Below are 19830 nucleotides of genomic sequence, written 5' to 3' on the forward strand. Positions count from 1 at the left end.
TTAATCATTTTAAGGCATGGTTGGATGAGCATTGTGTGCAGTAGTGTGTCCCTCCCATGATGAGTCTCTGACTCCATGGAAGGGGTGGATGTTAATAATAATAATAATAAGACTGCAAGCTTATACACATACAAGAAGGGTTTTAAGTAATGGAAATAGATGGTATATGGAAACACAGAGAGTGAATTCTAGCTTTTCAGGGAGAGATAACAATCTTAGACTGCACATGAATGAAAGCAACATGAGATTTTACAGTACTACATTTGCCAGTATTCTTCCTGAATGATAACCAATAGAAGTAACTAGTGATATGTCATAGAATTCTGTTCTTGGGTCCATGCAATTTAACTTACTTGATAACGATATTTCATATGGATTGACAGGGATATTTATTTGTTCACTGATTAAACAAATCTTTAGTCTTCAGGAAGATTTAAATAGACTTTAACCTTTTGACAAATGAGTGATGTTGCAGTTATAATGTTAAGAAGTATAAGGTGTTCCACTTTAGACTGCCACCAATACAGTACATAATACTGTGTACTGTATTGGTGGCACTATGATTAAGGAGGCAGATGAAATGTGAGATCTCAGGCTTGAATTTCAGAGGGCACATTGCAAATTACACAGCACATTGTTGCTGTGATAAGAAGTACACAGACAAGTAGAGATTAAGAATATGATTATATTATTGTGTAAGGCATTGGTCAGATCGCACGTGGTCTGTTGTGTTCAAATTTGGTCATCTGGTTTCCATTGTAATATGGAAACTCTAAACATGAGCGACTCTGGAATGTTAATTATAGAGAGTAGTTGAAAAAAATGTAAATTGCATGGTTTAGTGGATAAATATAAAAGAGATAATTCAATAAAGATGTTAGTAAAGGGATTTTACAAGATTAATACAGAAGAGATTATATAAAAAATGGAGAGTGAGAGGAGGAGAACAAGAGGCCATCACTGTAAATTGTGTAAAGATAGGTTGAAAAGAGGAGTAGATTTTTTTACGTGAAGTTGTGAGTGAGTGGAATATAGTATGCAAGAATGTCTTGTGAATGGCAGTGTGTGTGATTAATAATTTTCAAATTATATATGATAGATAAGTTGCTCACTGAGTGAGACCTCCCACACTGAGACTGTTGCCTTTAGAAGGTAGTTGTTATTAATAATAATAATAATAACAGGCAATGACAATCAAGGAAAAGAAGGAGTAGCCATAGTATTCAACACTAAATACGAGGCTGATCTTCTTGAATAGCAGGCAGTCTCAAGTAGAGTGATATGGGCAAATATCAGAATCAGAAATTGGACAATGAGACTTATTTGTGCCTAAGGTCCCACAGAAGGCTCTACTAAGGTATAAGTGGAAGAATTTTTTGAGGCTATAGAGAAAGGTACTGACACAATGAAAAAGGAAAAGTTGATCCTTGTTGGGGATCTAAATAACAGAGTATGAAGTGATTGTCTGATATAAAATATTTTGGGAAAATTTGGAGAAAAGAGCAAAGCTAATAATAATGGCAAATACCTGTTGGATTTCTGCTCAGGACATGGACTGGTTATTACTAATACCATGTTCCAACATAAAAATGTGCACAAATTCACATGGAGAGAAGAGGCAGGGAATAAGAAAAATCTCATTGACTATGTTATTGTTGATAGTGATGTTTTCTTCCTGGTGCAAGACACCAGAGTGTGCAGAGGATTTGAAATTGGAAGTGATCACTATTTAGCCTTAAGCAGGATAAAATTGAATTTCATATTGAAAAGAATAACATGTAAGAAAGTTTTAAAGCAAATAAAAGTTCAGTAGCTCTCAGATGTGAACTGTAGACTAAAATACACAAAGATTATTGAAGAAAAAATGAAAGAGTTTGAGAACAGGAACCAAACCTTGGAGATTCAGTGGCAAACCTTGAAGAAAATCCTGATTGATTCAGCCAGAGAGGTATTGTGATGAGAATGTCTGCAATGATAGAAAAATCAGAACTCCATGGTGGACACAGGAAGTAAAAGAGGCAGTGAAGGAAAAGAAGAAAACATATCAAAAATTCCTGGCAAATAAGTCATCTTATGCTCTTAGAGAATACAGAGACAAATGTAAGAAACCTAAACACTGTGTAAAACTAGCTAAACAAAAGTCATGGGAGGACTTTGGCAAGAACATAGAAAATAAATATCAAGAAGGTGGCAAAATATTCTAGAGGTTGTTGAAGAAGCTCAGAAATGGAGGAAAGAGTGCTGTAAAAGAAATTAGAGGTGATAAAGGCGACATGAAAACAGGAGAAAAAGATATCCTTGAAGTATGGAGTAATTACTTCAAAAAATTGCTAAATGAAACAAGCAGTGATAGCACAGTGGTAAAAAACACTGAACAGGCATACAGTCAGGAATACATATCCATACTTGAAGTAGAAAAAGCCATCAAAGGCTTGAAATGTTGAAAGGCAGCAGGAGTAGATGATAATCGACCAGAAATGCTTAAGTATGTTGGTATAAAAGTCTTGCAGTGGCTGCACTGCATAGTTCAGAAGGTGTGGACAGAGGGATGAATACCCGATGATTGGAGTAGAGCTCTCATAGTACCCATATATAAAAAGGGAAATAAAACTGAATGTGAGAATTACAGAGGTATTTCCCTACTGAGTGTTCCTGGTAAGATTTATACTAGTATACTTGAGAAACGGTTGAGAAGAATTGTGGAAGAAAAGCTTGGTGAAGAACAAGTTGGATTTATGCCAAATAGAGGCTGTCAGGATCAGATCTCCACTTTATGACAAATAGTCGATAAATCATGGAAATATTACAAAGATCTGTATTTAAGTTTTGTTGATCTGGAAAAGGCATATGACAAGGTGCCAAGAGAGAAGCTATTCAATACGGTACAGTTATATGGTGTCAATGGAGCATTATATCAAGCAATACTCAGTCTTTATTTGAGTTGTAAATCAGCAGTTAGGATTGAAGGAATTACAAGAAGATGGTTTAATGTTAAATCTGGTGTGAGAAAAGGATGTACATTATCTCCTCTGTTATTCATTGTCTATATGGATCATATTATGAAGGAAAGTGGTATTAAACCTGATATCAAAATTGGAGATGTTAATGTCAGCTCTTTGCTTTATGCAGACGATGTTATACTTCTAAATAAATCTGCTACAAGTCTGCAAGATTCCCTGACTAAATTGAATAACTGTTCTAATAGATATGGTATGAAGGTCAGCAATAAAAAGACAAAGACAATGAAAATAGGCAGAATTGTTGAAAATATCAACTACATGGTGAATGGAGAACCTGTGGAACAAGTAAAACATTTCAGCTACTTATGCACAATTTTTAGTGAAGATGATAAATTTAAAATGGAATTAGACAACAGAATCAACAAAGCTGGTATAGTAGGAAGTCAATTGAATAAATTCATATGGAATAAGAGAGAAATTAGTCAGAAACACTAAATTAGCTGTATACAAGACAGTGTTCAAACCAGTTTTAACTTATGGATCTATGAGCTGGGTCAGAAGTAAAGCACTTGTTAAGTGCTTTACTTCTGACCTCTAATCTTTCTCAGGACTCTCATATCTGCAGTCTCAAAGACTAGAGACTGCAGATATGAGAGTCCGTCCTGAGAAAGATTAGAGGCATGAACAGATGCCATCAACTTTAACCCCCCCTAAACTTTAACTTCCTATCCACTAACAATCCCAAGTCTCTGGCTTTTTCAATTTCCTGGAGTACAGTTCCACCAGTGTGGTATACAGCTAGCAATCTTTTCCCCAAAATGCATAACCTTACTCTTTGCCACATTAAACTGACATCCATTCTCCTTTGCCAGTCTGCCAATCTATCCAAATGATCATGCAAAATTTTGACATCGTCTATATTAACTATTGCTCTACCCAATTTTGCGTCATCGGCAAATAACTGAACAGTTCCTCTCAGATCCTTTCCTATATCATTAATGAACAAATTAAACACTAGTGGTCCAAGAACAGAACCTTGCAGCATGCCACTAGTCACAGGCCTTCTTTTTGGACTCTACTCTCTGATATCTCTCCATCAACCACCCTCCTATCCATCTCACCAACCCTATATCTATCCCCATGTGCTGCAGTTTACTGATTAGAATTCCATATGGTATTCTATCAAAGGCATTTGCAAAGTCCAGCAGTATCACTGTAAACCCATTACCATTATCCAACTCACCTGTGACTGTATTATAAAACATGCACAGTTTACTGAGGCATGACCTACCCTTCATAAAACCATGCCCCCCCCATACGGTATCCCATTTCCATCTATCCATTCCTGTCTTTTGCTCTTGACCAACTTCCCCAATACTTGTTAAAAATACCAAGCAATTTTAAACCTGGTTTTACTCCATTTCCCAAGTAAACAAACAAACAAACAAGTCAAGTTTGCACTTGCAAGTGATGCAAGTCTAGCTGATCCTACAGGTAGTGCAAGACCAAGTACAAGAACAAGAACAGGTGCAAGAACAGATAGTGCAAGACATTTTTATTTAATAAGGTTAAAACACCTTATGGTAACTTGTTCTGGTAAAATACTTATAAGCTCTGTATTACTAAATCTTGGTATTTCTAGCCTGGCTCCCACTGATGAGACCTCAATAAAGGTCGAAACCGGTCTGGGTAGTGGCCCCTTGCCTTTAATACAAAACATCATACATCCCCTCCTTGGAGATGTGTTTTGGCATTAAGGGTAAATATTAAGATTAGTGATTGGAGCTTATGCCACCTTTACCACGAGTTGCCTTGGTCTTGCACTACCTGTAGGATCAGCTAGACTTGCATCACTTGCAGACGCAAACTTGACTTGTTTGTCTGTTTGCTTACTTGGGAAATGGAGTAAAACCAGGTTTAAAATTGCTTGGTATTTTTAACATTTATTATACCCAAGGTAAAATACTTTCTACATTCCCCAATACTTTGACAACAACTCCTGATATGATGATCAGTAGTAATTTGCTACATTAATCTCTGATCCTCCTTTATGCAATGGAACTATTTTCTGCTCTTCCCACCCCTTCAGGGCTAACCTAGAGCTGAGACTTAATAAACAATATGGTCAAGGGCACTGACAGTTCCCTAGCACCTTCACATAAAAACTCGAGCTGATATATCATCCAATCCCACAGCTGTATTCACATTAAAGTTCTGTAATATGCTATACACCAATCATCTGCAGGTGTTATTGACTATCATCATCCTCCCATAGTCATTTTTCCTTTTACTTGCCACGTATCGAAAGAACTCACTAGAATTTTTCCTCATACTCCACTTTTTCTGCCTTTTCCAACCAAGTTACCTTCCTGTCCTGCTCTTTGTACTCTTCATGCAACTAATCATTACCAACATTCATCTTGTGTTGAGCCTCTGTAGCTCAGTCGGTATTGACGAAGCCCTTTGGTTGGAAAGACCTGGGTTTGATTCCCATCTGTGATGTTAGGAATCTTTATCTGGTCTCTTTCTGCGAAAGGTGAGTTAGGCAATCTCATACAGAGGTAGGAGGTTTTTTCACCTGGAAATTTGGGTTTTTTGTCTGCCAGAACAGGCAAACTGGCCCTGTGAATGCACATGGATTACATTCAGGAATACTTTTGATGGTCCCCCAGCCATAGGTCTGATTCATCAGCTATGCTGGTCCCGAACCCAGATAAAAATGGGTGGTGGTGTGTGTGTGTGGGGGGGTGACTGAGATGGTGCCGTACCTTCCTGTAAAAGGAGCTCACAGCCATTGTATCATCACATCATACGAAATAATATAAATAAATCTTGTGTTGCCACCACAGTGCCTTCTTCTTCCAGATTTCATATCTCTTCATCCATCTATTTTACTCCTACTGGTTTCGTTCTAGGAAAATTCACAGCCATAAACATTTTTGCCGTAATTTTTTAAATAATCAATGGATGATAAAGGGTATTATAAAATCATTAAAAGGGCAAATCTTTATAAAGGTGAATGTCAGTGATACATAACATAATGAAGTCATTTAAAAATTATGTAAATTAAAAGAGATGCTGTGTAAATAATTAACTTTTTGCTGCAGATTTTATCAAAGCACCTGTCGCTTAAGTCTTGTATTAACATCATTATACTTTTTTTTTCAGTTCTGCTGTCTCCTCGATCTGCATCACACTTTTTCTTCTTTTTCTAAACTCTCTCCCTCATCAATTTAGCTATGATTTTCCATATACTTGGATGCATCTTGATAATGGAGTTTTGCATTGCATTGTGGAACCCTTCTATACTGTCGTTCGTTCCCGGCATATTATTATGAGTTCTTTCGACAACGTTCCACAATTCTATAGGGAGAGTCGGCTCCATTCTTCGCCTTCACAAGCTGTGGCCCGTTCTCCTCCTATATAGTGGGGTTCAAAGTAAGATACAAATTCTTGATGCAAATCATCATCATCATCAGTCAATTCAACAAATCCATCAATAACATTGTTCACTGAAAGAAATGCTAATGCTGTGAAGCATTTCATTTTTGTTTTGAATTTGGCATCTGCTTAATAGCGTAACTTTAAATCAATGTCAACAATTTTGTAATAATTATTTTAATGGTGATTTTAAGTTTGCCATTGCTTGATAAACTTTAGGTTTCCAGGGTTGAGAAGGGTGACACCGAATGTTTTACATAACGGAGTTAGTGCATAGAAATATTTATCAAAGGAAGCACACAAGCGGACTGTCAGAAAGTTTAATTTTAAAGAAATTACCTTCCTCTAACTGACTGGTTGGTTGATAAAGTCAGCAGATTGTTAGTTTAGTTTTTTATGGTGAAAATGTCTTATGCCGGAAATGTTTACATCAAATTTTCCTACAGCAAAAATGTTTATGCCAAACTTTCTGGCTACAACCTTGTTTAGCCTTTTCATGTTTGGAATACACTTGCATATTGCTGCTGTTAAATAGCTCTTGAACAATGCCCATGCAGTGCCTGTATCCCTCCCACTCAACTCCTCTTTCCATGCTATTGCTCTCAGTTGTCTCTTAATGTTCATGATGAACATATCAGTTATATTAAATTCCATGAGCCAGAGCAGTTTGAACTAGCAAAACATGCCATCCTCCACCAAACATCATGTCCTTTGGAAAAAGATTAAGGTCCTTTACAAAAGTAATCATCTCATGGAATGTTTATACAAAAAAAGTTGATGATGCAGAGAAGTATGAAATACAAACACAAAACTAAAAAAAGCATAAACCTCATTATTGATTGTCAAACCCTCCCTCCCATGCAGTGGAAGAAACATCAGCAGGTAGGAGTTTAACTTCATATCATAACTCCAGTAAAGTCTCAATTTATCCAACCACTATGCATGAGCTGGTTGGATAAGTGAAGAGTTGGATAACTCAAGACAATTATATGGTGTGGTACCAGAAGTCATTTGATTCGCTAATATGTTCATGAGTTGGTTAATTGAAGATTCATTTTCATTTGAAGTAGGTTAATTGAGAGATCACTGTAATTACTAAAACATGATGTCCATTGCATGCTATGTAATTTTCTCTAATTGCTATACAAAAATTAGTTCTCTATTTCTGCCAAGTAGTAATACCCAATAATATTGTTATATGCTTTAAATATATATATAAATGTATATATATATATATATATATATACATTTATTATTATTTTTTTTTTGACATTATAAATTTTATTTGTATTCTTAGGCTTTAAAGATATTACGGACATCAGAATACTCTCCATATGTGGTGTTCATAGCAGCACCAGCATTAGGAAATATGCAAGATGTAAGCAGTTATTTCCTTTTATTTAAATTTAATTAGTTATTTTTAACATGAACATCTAGCCCATGCTACAGAATACTTGGAAGTTTTTTATATTTTTATATTTATAAATATTTCCATATTATTTTCACAGTGTTTAAATGTCTGGATCAATGACAGTTTGTTTTTCTGTGTGTGTGTATTTAAAAGTGTTCTGCATATGGCTATTTTATTATAATGATAACCAAGTTCATATTTTGTTTTTGATAGCAAAAATTATTAATTTTCATGTATGGGAAAAATAGTTCAGTATCTCCATAAGAGCAGTTAATAGTGACATCATTCTTTGATTGGAAAGACCTGTGTTCAGATCTCGTCTAGAATGGAAGGGAAATTTATAAAGAACTACTCAGAAGGTGAGTTAGTCATCCTAATATAGAGGTTATGATTTCCTTCCTGCAGAATACACAGTCACACCATCATTCAATACAACATCCTAAAAACACAGAACAAGGATTATCTCTTCCAATAATGCTGCTCTTGTCATTGAACTCACCCACCTTTTCCACACAGAATATTACAGGCCATGATTAGTGGCAACAATAGTTAATTGCAAAGTAGAACACTGGCTATTAGTATTACTTATTCCTTGTGTTTTTTCGTGTTAATTTAAAGAAATCTCTCTTGGCACAAGTATCTCTAAAACAACAGTTGCAAGCACCTCTGGCAACCCATTCCAATCATTTACCACCCTCCAAGCAAAAAATCTAGTCCTACCCCACTTGCTAACCACACTCTTACATAATTTCCATCGGTGACTCCTTATTCTCTCCCTTCCTGTCATGTACTGAAAAAAAGTCTTCAGCATCAATCTTATAAAACTCCTTTAATAATTTATGTCACCTCTTTTTCATCTATCAGCTAGTGTTTGAAGCCCACAGAACTTCAGTCTATTCTCATAGGGAGCATTCCATAAACCTGCTACAATCTGTCACTCGCATCTGGATGCTCCATGACTTCCTCATGGAATCTGGGTGGCCAAATCTGCATGCCATAGTCCAGATGTGGCCTTATTAAGGGAACAATAACCTTAATATCTCTGCTTCTCAGTATTTTTTTCAACAACCATATAATATGATGTGCTGTTTTGACTACCTTTACAACATGCCCTCTAAACTTTAGCTTCTTGTCCACCATCATCCCCAAGTCTCTAGCCTTTTCAGTTTCCTTCCTGCAATTCAGTTCACCACTTGTAATCTCTTCTTTCCAAAATGATCACTTTGCACTCAGCCACATTAAACTGGCAGCCATTTGCCTTGTCCATTCCTCTAGAATCTCTACTCCATATGATGCAAATCTACCCAGATTTGCATCATATGGAGTAATAAGATTATCATCTCTCCTTATAAGGGTTAAATACAACCACTTCTAAAATACTGCATGCATATCTGGTGCCTCCTCCCTCATTTTGTCATTTAGGCGTGAGTAAGTGATGGAGAGGATCCAGAGACAAGTGACCAAGATAGTGACAGGACAATGCACTGTTCCCTATGAAGATAGATTACAGTTATGTGGGTTACAAAGTTTAGTTTACAGGCAGAAAAGAGAAGATATCATAGATATGTCAGTTGCTAAAGCGTGCAAAACTCATTAGTAACTTTTCTTCTATACCAGTCATTTTACATGATTGATTCTGAAGAATTTTTTCAATACATGACAATAAGGGGGTTGGGTTGGGGGAATGGGTTACCCCTGGAAATTATGTAAGAATGTGTTTGCAGAGATGTGATGACTAGATTTTTTTTTTTTTTTCTTAGAGTGGGGAATGAGTTGTGAGTACTTTGTCATTGATTGATTTTTTGTGTGAATAATGGTTAGTTTGGGTTTCCAATGATAAGTCTTTCATTTCTATGGAGATGTCTACATAATTATAATAATACTTTTTATGCTTCCATATTTGAGTATTTATTATTAGTATTACGGTAACTTTCATGGAGTCGGCTGACTCATCATGGAAGGTCTTAAGTATCAATATGTCATATTGAACTTTGAACTCATTTATACTCCCCTCTTTCACATTGTATTCTGGCAGTGTGATCTACTTGCCCACCACTCTCCCTTTTAAAAATCTACTCTCTACCCTTCAACTTTCTTCCTCTCTCATCCTCAACTCATTTTATAATCTCCCTCTGTATTAATCTGGTAAAATCCCCTCGCTGCCTTAAATGTTCCCTTTTCCTGCTGTTCATCAAACTCTGTGATCTACAATTCCTTAACCTCTTTACATAACCAGCATTCCTTGTCCTGATATTACTTTGGTCATTTGTCTCTGAACCTTCTCCAATGTTTCCATAAAACAATGAAAATTAGGTGACCAAATGTGAACACAGTAGTCCATGTGTTGTCTAACCAATGCTTTATACAGTGGCACCTCTACCTCCTTATCAAAGTAGCAGCAGCACGATGCAACACTAAAGTGTGTCTGAACTTTAGTCCACTGCCATTACCTCTGGATCCGTAGTCTATCAACTTCTCAAAGCATAGCTCAACTAATATAGTACACAGACTTATATCTCTGCACTCCAAAGTGACCTTGCATTGATCCAAAAACAGATTGCTGAATCTGTTTGAATATGGAATACCCTTCAAACAAAATGCTGGTCATCATAGAAAATTCAACTGCAGATATCCAGGCTGGTCTATAATTGGAAACTTCTATCCATAAACCATGCCTGTGATGGTAATATTTTGTCTTCTTTCCACTCTTTAGGATCTTTCCCATTGCAAGAATTTCATTAAATAACAGGTCCAGGACATAACTCAACTCTTTCATATATTCCTTAAAAATATTTGATATGTCATCCATTCCAAAGTCTTATTAATATCTACCTATTCAGCACGTGATTCTTTCACTTCTAATTCACCAGTTATTTACCCCCCCCTTCTAGGTGATTAAATAATCTACTATATCTTTTCCCATAGTCACTATTACCATAACTATTGACTAGTCACCCTTCTGTAATTATTCTTCCTCTTGCTTGTCACCTTTCTAGCTTACATTTTATATTCCTCATTCATCTGATCACCACTAACTGCCTTTTACCTCCTCCACCTTAACATCTTTCCCAGACTGCTTGTCTGATTTCACTGTTCATCCATCTGACAGATTTACTCTTCTTGTTTCCATACAATGTCTCCTCTTCCTCCTCCAATTAGTCTCTCATTAAAATTATATTCCTTTTTACATGCCTAGATGACCCACAGTTCATCAACCCTTGGTATAGTTGATTTCAGATTCTCATAATCACCTACCTTATAATTCCATATATACATATATCTCTTCTTGACAGCAATCTTTTCCTGTTTGATCATTTGCCTGACGGTACATCTTGATTGCTATCACCAACTGATGGCAACATTGATACCTCATTTAAATCACCACTTAAAATGGTTATTCCCCCAGAAACTCAACAGAATTACTCTTGTTTCCTTACAATGTCTCCTCCTCCTCCTCCAGTTATAGGCTCCCATTTAAATTACATGCTTAATTGATTTATCTATACGTTTCACAATAAGTTCTCTTTGCATTTACTGGTCTATACTATTCTATTAACATAACTGTTAATTTTAAGGAAAGAACAACGTATATTATTATATTAACTAAATAACTTTAATTAATACTTCCAATATTTCGGTATTGTTACATTACCATCTTCAGGGAACATAAACCTCTAGACCTACCTGGAGTTTACCAGGTCCCTTGTAGTTGTAAACTGTCTTACTATGGCCAAACAGGCAGGACTGCTAATATCAGGATTCTGAATATCAGGATCTGAACATAAGAATTATATCTGTTTCCACCATTATAGCCACTCAGGACTTGCTGACTATGCCTTGGACACCTGCCAAAAAATACATTGGAAGAAAGCTTCCTTACTACACCGCAGCAAGTTTAAATATGAGAGATTATTCTTAGAATCAGTCTCAGCCTTAAAAAAATACCCAAACCTCAATAAATTTCGATGTATGAGACTACCCCAAATATGGGAGGCTTGCATTCTTAGAACATTAGCCCAAACAGCCATGATTAATACCCAATTTGGCCCACTAGGTGGCACCCTTTAGGACTCTAGGACTGCCTTCAGTTGTTTTCTTCAGCCATTTTTGCTCAGTGTTAGTACCTGCATGCACATTTCATTAATTTTTATGTTCCCTGAAGATGGTAATGTAACATTACCGAAATATTGGAAGTATTAATTAAAGTTATTTAGTTAATATAATAATCTACGTTGTTCTTTCCTTAAAATTAACAGTTATGTATCACCAACGTATAAGCTTATCTATAAGAATAACTATTCTGTTAACATGTTGACTACCATTGGCTAATGTGTAAACTTGCTGTGATGCCAATAGGTTGTTAGTATTTTCTCTTCAAAAATATTATTATTGTATACAGTACTCCATGGAGTCCAGAAACTCATCATGGGACCCACACTAACCTTTATACACACATATCCTGTCATCTCAAACTCATTCACTGTCAGAGCACTCGACTAATTCTGACAATCCATTCCACTCATTCACCACTCTCCACACAAAAAAAAAATCTAGTTTGCAAATCCTTAATAACCACACTCTTACACAATTTCCACAGATGACCACTAGTTCATCAACCGTGGTATTGATGCTAGTTGATTTCAGATTCTCATAATCACCCACCTTATAATTCCATATAAAAAAAAAATAATTAACAGCCTATTTTTCTACCCGATTCAACGATGACTTCTAAGGCCGGAACAGGCCATACTAGGCCTAAATCCTTGATACGTATCATGATGATGATGATGATTTTTCTATCCACTGCAGGGTGAAAGCCTCTCTCATTGCAGGAAGTTTTGGGTCTACTACTCCCATGGTGACCCAGTCCATATTGGGAGAGGACAATTACAAACATCCATGCCTACGCAGGATTCAAACCTGCAGACTCTTGGCTGGAGAGCAGATATGCTAACCACTTGGCCAACCAGGCTGGCAAATTCTACACACACACATATAATATATATATATATATATATATATATATATATATATATATATATATTAAGGATACCAAGTAATTTTATAAACTTGGTTTTTTTACTCCTTCTCCCAAGTAAGCAAAACAGTAAAGTTTGCACCTGAACGTAGTTCAAGTCTAAAGGTAGTGCAACACCAGGGCAACTCATTGTAAAGGTGGGTAAAGTTCTGATCGCTATTCTTAGTATTTCCCATAATGTAAAACACATCTCACTAGGAGATGTATACTGTTATACATTATGGGTGGGGAGGTCACTACCCAGACCGGTTTCAACCTTTCTTGAGGTCTCCTCAGTGAGTAGCTAGACCCTGAAATACCAAGGTTTTTAGTAATACAGAGCCTTACTACGTTCAGGCGCAAACTTAACTGTTTTGCTTACTTGGCAGAAGGAGTAAAAAAACCAAGTTTATAAAATTACTTGGTATCCTTAATATATATTATCCCCAAGGTAAAAACCTTTTCACATCTTTATCTCATCCAGAGTTTCTTATTCAAAGTAAAAGCACCTTGTAGCAACTTGTATAGGTAAAGTTGATAAGGCTCTGTATTACTAAAAACCTGGGTATTTCAGGGTCTAGCTACTCACTGAGGAGACCTCAAAAAAGGTTGAAACCGGTCTGGGTAGTGACCCCCCACCCATAATGTATAACAGTATACATCTCCTAGTGAGATGTGTTTTACATTATGGGAAATACTAAGAATAGTGATCAGAGCTTTACCCACCTTTACAACGAGTTGTCCTGGTGTTGCACTACCTTTAGACTTAAACTACGTTCAGGCGCAAACTTAACTGTTTTGCTTACTTGGAAGAAAGAGTAAAAAAGCCATCATCATCATCAAATTCCTGCCATGTACCCTCAAGGGGTGTATAGGATATGACAGTACTACATGAAAAATTTACATCATCAGTAACTTCCTATCTACAATTTTCCTCCAAATCGGTCTGTTAATTGTCAAGATTCCAACATTATCAGATCTTATATTTCTATCGTCTAAGGCACTTTGTACCGTATCAATCCACCTATATCTTGGTCTTCCTCTGGGTCGTTTTCCTGCCAACCTGGAAGAGAACACTTGTTTTGCTAATCTTTCCTCTCCCATTCTATTTAAGTGACCATACCACCTGAGATTACGTCTGCTAACGCATTCCTGGATGCTGACAATGTCAAGTTCTTTCCTAATATCCTCATTTTTAATATGATATTGTCATTGATGCCATCTGTTCATGCCTCTAATCTTTCTCAGGACTCTCATATCTGTGGTCTCTAGTCTTTGGTCAAGTGTTTTACTTCTGACCCAGCTCTCAGATCCATAAGTTAAAACTGGTTTGAACACTGTCTTGTATACAGCTAATTTAGTGTTCCGACTAATTTCTCTCTTATTCCATATGAATTTATTCAATTGACTTCCCATCATACCAGCTTTGCTGATTCTGTTGTCTATTTCTATATTTAATTTACCATCTTCAGTAAAAATCGTGCCTAAGTAGCTGAAATGTTTCACTTGTTCCACAGGTTCTCCATTCACAACACAGTTGACATTTTCAATGATTCTGCCTATTTTCATTGTCTTTGTCTTTTTATTGCTGACCTTCATACCATATCTATTACAACAGCTATTCAATTTAGTTCAGAGAATCTTGCAGATTTGTAGCAGATTTATTTTGAAGTATAACATCATTCGCATAAAGCAAAGAGTTGACATTAACATCTCCAATTTTGATATCAGGTTGAATACCACTTTCCTTCATAATGTGATCCATATAGATAATGAATAACAGAGGGGATAATGTACATCCTTGTCTCACACCAGAGTTAACATTAAACCATCTTCCTGTACTTCCTTCAATTCTACCTGCTGACTTACAACTCAAATAAAGACTCAGTATTGCTTGATATAATGCCCCATTGACACCATATAACTGCAGCGTATTGAATAGCTTCTCTCTTGGCACCTTGTCATATGCCTTTTCCAAATCGACAAAACTTAAATACAGATCTTTGTTATATTCCCATGATTTCTCAACTATTTGTCGTAAAGTGCAGATCTGATCCTGACAGCCTCTATTTGGCTTGAATCCAGCTTGTTCTTCACCAAGGTTTTCTTCCACAATTCTTTTCAACCGTTTCTCAAGTATACTGGTATAAATCTTACCAGGAACACTTAGTAGGGAAATACCTCTGTAATTCTCACATTCAGTTTTATTTCCCTTTTTATATATGGGTACTATGAGAGCTCTACTCCAATCATCGGGAATTTGTCCCTCTGTCCAGGCTTTTTGAACTATGCAGTGCAGCCACTGTAAGACTTTTATACCACCATACTTGAGCATTTCTGGTCGAATATCATCTACTCCTGCTGCCTTTCCACATTTCAAGCCTTTGATGGCTTTTTCTACTTCAAGTATGGATATGTATTCCTGACTGCATGCCTGCCTGGTCAGTGTTTTTTATCACTGTGCTGTCATCACTGCTTATTTCATTTAGCAGTTTTTCAAAGTAATTACTCCATACTTCAAGGATATCTTTTTCTCCTGTTTTCATGTCACCTTTATCATCTCTAACTCCTTTTACAGCACTCTTTCCTCCATTCCTAAGCTTCTTCAAGAACCTCCAGAATATTTTGCCACCTTCTTGATATTTATTTTCTATATTCTTGCCAAAGTCCTCCCATGACTTTCGTTTAGCTAGTTTTACACACTGTTTAGCTTTCTTACATTTGTCTCTGTATTCTGTAAGAGTAAAAGCTGACTTATTTGCCAGGAACTTTTGATATGCTTTCTTCTTTTCCTTCACTGCCTCTTTAACTTCCTGTGTCCACCAGGGAGTTCTGATTTTTTTATCCTTGCACACAACCTCACCACATGCCTCTCTGGCAGAATCAATCAATATTTTCTTCAGAGTTTGCCACCGAATCTCCAAGGTTTGATTCCTGTTCTCAAACTCTTTCATTTTCTTCTCAATAATCTTTCTGTATTTTAGTCTACAGTTCACAACTGAGAGCTGCTCAACTTTTATTCGCTTTAAAACTTTCTTGCATGTTATTCTTTTCAATATGAAATTCAATTTTATCCTGCTCAAGACTAAATAGTGATCACTTCCAATTTCAAATCCTCTGTACACTCTGGTGTCTTACACTAGGGAGAAAACATCACTATCAACAATAACATAGTCAATTAGACTTTTCTTATTCCTAGCCTCTTCTTTCCATGTGAATTTGTGCACATTTTTATGTTGGAACATGGTGTTAGTAATAACCAGTCCATGTCCTGAGCAGAAATCCAACAGATATTTGCCATTATTATTAGCTTTGATGTTTTCTCCAAATTTTCCCAAAATATTTTTGTATGTCTCACAATCATTTCCTACTCTGCTTTTTAGATCCCCAACAAGGACCAACTTTTCCTTTTTCATTGTGTCAGTTGCTTTTTCTAAAGCATCAAAAAATTCCTCCACTTCTACCTTAGTAAAACCTTCTGTGAGACCATAGGCACAAATAAGTCTCATTGTCCAGTTCCCCATTCTTATATTACTCATATTCTCATATTCTCACATTACTCTACTTGAGACTGACTGCCATTCAAGAAGATTAGCCTCGTATTTTGTATTGAATACTATGGCTACTCCTTCTTTTCCTTGATTGTCATTGCCGGGATATAACATTTTGTATTTATTGCTCAGAAAGATCTCACCAGTTTTTGTCTTTTTTGTTTCAGTCACCCCTATTATGTCGATCTGGTACTTATCTAATTCCTCAGCTAGCTCCATTTCTTTGCCATTCAGGCTTCTTACGTTGATAGTACCGATCTTTAACTCTGGTGATGTTGAGTTGGGGTTTGTTTTCAGATTTGTTCCAGTAGCTGACTTTTCGCTGTTCGCCCTGGTTCCCTGATGAAGACAACGGGTGCCTTGTTTAACCGGGCGACGCCCCAGTCGGCATGAAATTTTGTCATGTTGTACCATCATTTTTTATTTTGGTTTAACCAATAAGAATACAATTTGGTCGGCTAAATCATAAATTGCCAGCCCATCCTCGTTCGTTCAGTATCAAAGTAGATATCCAACAGGGTGCACCACGAGAAGGTGAGGATTGGACATTAGGTCAGAAGCCCTGGTCTGTTCTCCGCATTCCTTTAAAGGATATGTGGAGATCTCCTCTCAGTTATACAGCTTTGACCCTTAACCACCCCAGTAAAAAAACCAAGTTTATAAAATTACTTGGTATCCTTAATATAATATATATTATCCCCAAGGTAAAAATCTTTTCACATATATATATATTGAAACATTTCCTTTAAGTCTATTTTATAACACCCCTTTAATATCTCGTAAGTTTCTATCATGCCTCCTCTTTTCCACCTATCAACTAAACATGTTTGGTTTAATCCTTTATCCAAGTGTAAGCAAATAGAGTTTGCACCTGAAGTATGTTCAGGACTGGGGCAACTCGTGGTAAAGGTGATATAAGTTAAGTTCTGATCACATTCAGAACTTATACCACCTTTACTATGAGTTGCTCCAGTCCTGAAAATACTTCAGGTGCAAACTGTGTTTGCTTACACTTGGATATAGGATTCAATTAAATATATAATTGGTAGCATAGCCAAGTGAAAAAAGTTCCATCAACTATCTCTAATCCATAAACGTGTGGACAGACTTATGTGTTCGTCGAACATGTTGTTTATTATTTTAATGGTATAATAGAACACAGAAACTAAGTAAATAATTAATTTATTAACTTAATGCTGATATTTCGCTGGTGTTATAACCAGCATCTTCAGATCACAAAAACACTGTTTGTCACAATACACGAGACTAAAACAACATGGTGTACTTAAACAAAATTGTAGCAGCAACACAAAGACTAGAGTCCTGATTTTGGCACCCTCTATCTGGAAAAAAAAAAAAAAAAGCTATCATATATTACTAGAGTCCTAGAAAAGTGCTAGTTTTTTCTTAATATGACTGTCTCCCAGATCTTCGGCAAGTTAATACAGCCATATTTGTTGAGATTTGGAGTGTGTGTTAGGGCTTCTGTCGCCTCTAATTACAATCTCTCTGATTTATACGGGTTTCTGTGTAGTACTTTTGTGTTTTTCCAGTTGATCCTGTGTGCAGGGGTATCCAGAGCATGGTCTGCTAGGCCCGACTTCCCATAATGATAATTCCGGACGTATCTTTTATGTTCGCTGATGCGGATGTTCACAGTTCTTCCTGTTTGACCGTAGTAGGCTTGATTGCATGAGCAGGGTACTTGGTAGACTCCTGGATGTGATAAAGGAGGAATGCTGTCCTTGGGTGAGCGGATGAGGGTGGCTAATTTGCTACATGGTCTGAATGTAGTGCGTAGTTTATGTTTATTGAGAATTCTTGAGATCTTTTCGGATGTGCCTTTAATGTAAGGGATGGTGACTGTTTTGTTGTAGTTCTCTGTGGTGGATGGTGGGAGGGGTTTCTTAGGAGTGTTTAGTATTTTGTTTATTTTATGTGGATTGTAGCCGTTGGCCAAAAAGGTCTGGCGTAAGTGAGTCAGTTCAGCAGTAAGAGCCTTGTCATTGGAACAGATTGCTCTCGCTCTATGGGTTAGCGTTTTTAATATGCCATATTGTTGAGAAGTTTGTGTAAGTGTCTACCTGTATGTGTGGGTTTTCTAAAAACTGAAAATGATAAGGAACCATCTGGGAGACGTGTGATGAGTGTATCCAGGAAGGGCAAACAGTTGTTGGCTTCCAGTTCCATAGTAAAGTGGATTTTTGGATGTTGGCTATTTAAATGTGCTAAGAATGTTTTCAATGTCTCAGGGCCATGTGGCCAAATAGCAAGCACATCGTCAACATAGCGTAGTAAAAGTGTTGGTTTGAGAGTGGCTGTATTGATTGCTTGTTTTTCCAGGTGTTCTATGTAAAAGTTGGCTGGGGGGGAAGGGGGGGGAGCCCATGGCTGTCCCATCAATTTGTTTGTATATTTTCCCTTTCCATGTGAAATATCCTGCATGTATTGTGAATTTGAATAGTTCAAATATATCAGGCGGGAAGTGTGACTTCAGTAGATTGAGGGTTTCTGTTAGTGGTACATTTGTGAATAATGAAGTGATGTCAAAGCTTACTATTAAGTCTGAGCTTTTTAGGGTAAGGTGTTGTAAGATGCTTTTTAGGTGCGCTGAATTTTTGACAAAGGAGGGAGAATTGTTTGTGAGAGTGGCTAGTAGCTTCGCTAAATGTCTAGCCAGTTTGTATGTGGGACTATTTATACTGTCCACAATTGGTCCAATAATCAAGTCCAAGCCTCCCAAAAATAATATCCTACATAAGGAATTCATTGCTATAAAAGAGCTACACAACAACAGCCAGATTACCATAACAAAAGCAGACAAAGGAAATGCAACCGTAGTGATGGACACAACTGAATATGAAAACAAAATGCACACACTATTACAAGATCAGTCAACATACAAAATTATAGATCGCAATCCCACCAACACACAAAAGAATAAGTCATGAAAATTATTGAAAAAAGTCACTTCCTGGCCCAAAGACACAGTTAACAAACTCAAACCCTTCATGTTAAAACACCGAGGATCTATGGAGCACCAAAAATTCACAAGCAAGGCACACCTCTACACCCAATTGTGGACAGTATAAATAGTCCCACATAAAAACTGGCTAGACATTTAGCGAAGCTACTAGCCACTCTCACAAACAATTCTCCCTCCTTTGTCAAAAATTCAGCACACCTAAAAAGCATCTTACAACACCTTACCCTAAAAAGCTCAGACTTAATAGTAAGCTTTGACATCACTTCACTATTCACAAATGTACCACTAATAGAAACTCTGAATCTACTGAAGTCACAATTCCCCCCTGATATATTTGAACTATTCAATTTCACATGGAAAGGGAAAATATACAAACAAATTGATGGGACAGCCATGGGCTCCCCCCTTCCCCCCCCCCCCAGCCAACTTTTACATAGAACACTTGGAAAAACAAGCAATCAATA

General features: G+C 36.7%; 1 protein-coding gene across 2 annotated transcripts in view; it reads left to right on the top strand.

Moving 5' to 3' along the window:
- Positions 1-19830, top strand: part of LOC150095070 (peripheral plasma membrane protein CASK-like) — a 356952-nt gene that overhangs the window by 329230 nt on the left and 7892 nt on the right. For both annotated transcript variants that reach the window (XM_090411455.1, XM_090411456.1), the window contains exon 10: positions 7699-7779. In XM_090411455.1, coding sequence (XP_090267581.1) covers positions 7699-7779 — 81 coding nt within the window. The remainder of the gene's footprint in view (positions 1-7698; positions 7780-19830) is intronic.

This window comes from Typopeltis vanoorti, chromosome 21 (assembly GCF_054136105.1).
Source record: "Typopeltis vanoorti isolate ZY-2024b chromosome 21, IOZ_Tvanoo_1.0, whole genome shotgun sequence".
NCBI classification, from domain to species: domain Eukaryota; kingdom Metazoa; phylum Arthropoda; class Arachnida; order Uropygi; family Thelyphonidae; genus Typopeltis; species Typopeltis vanoorti.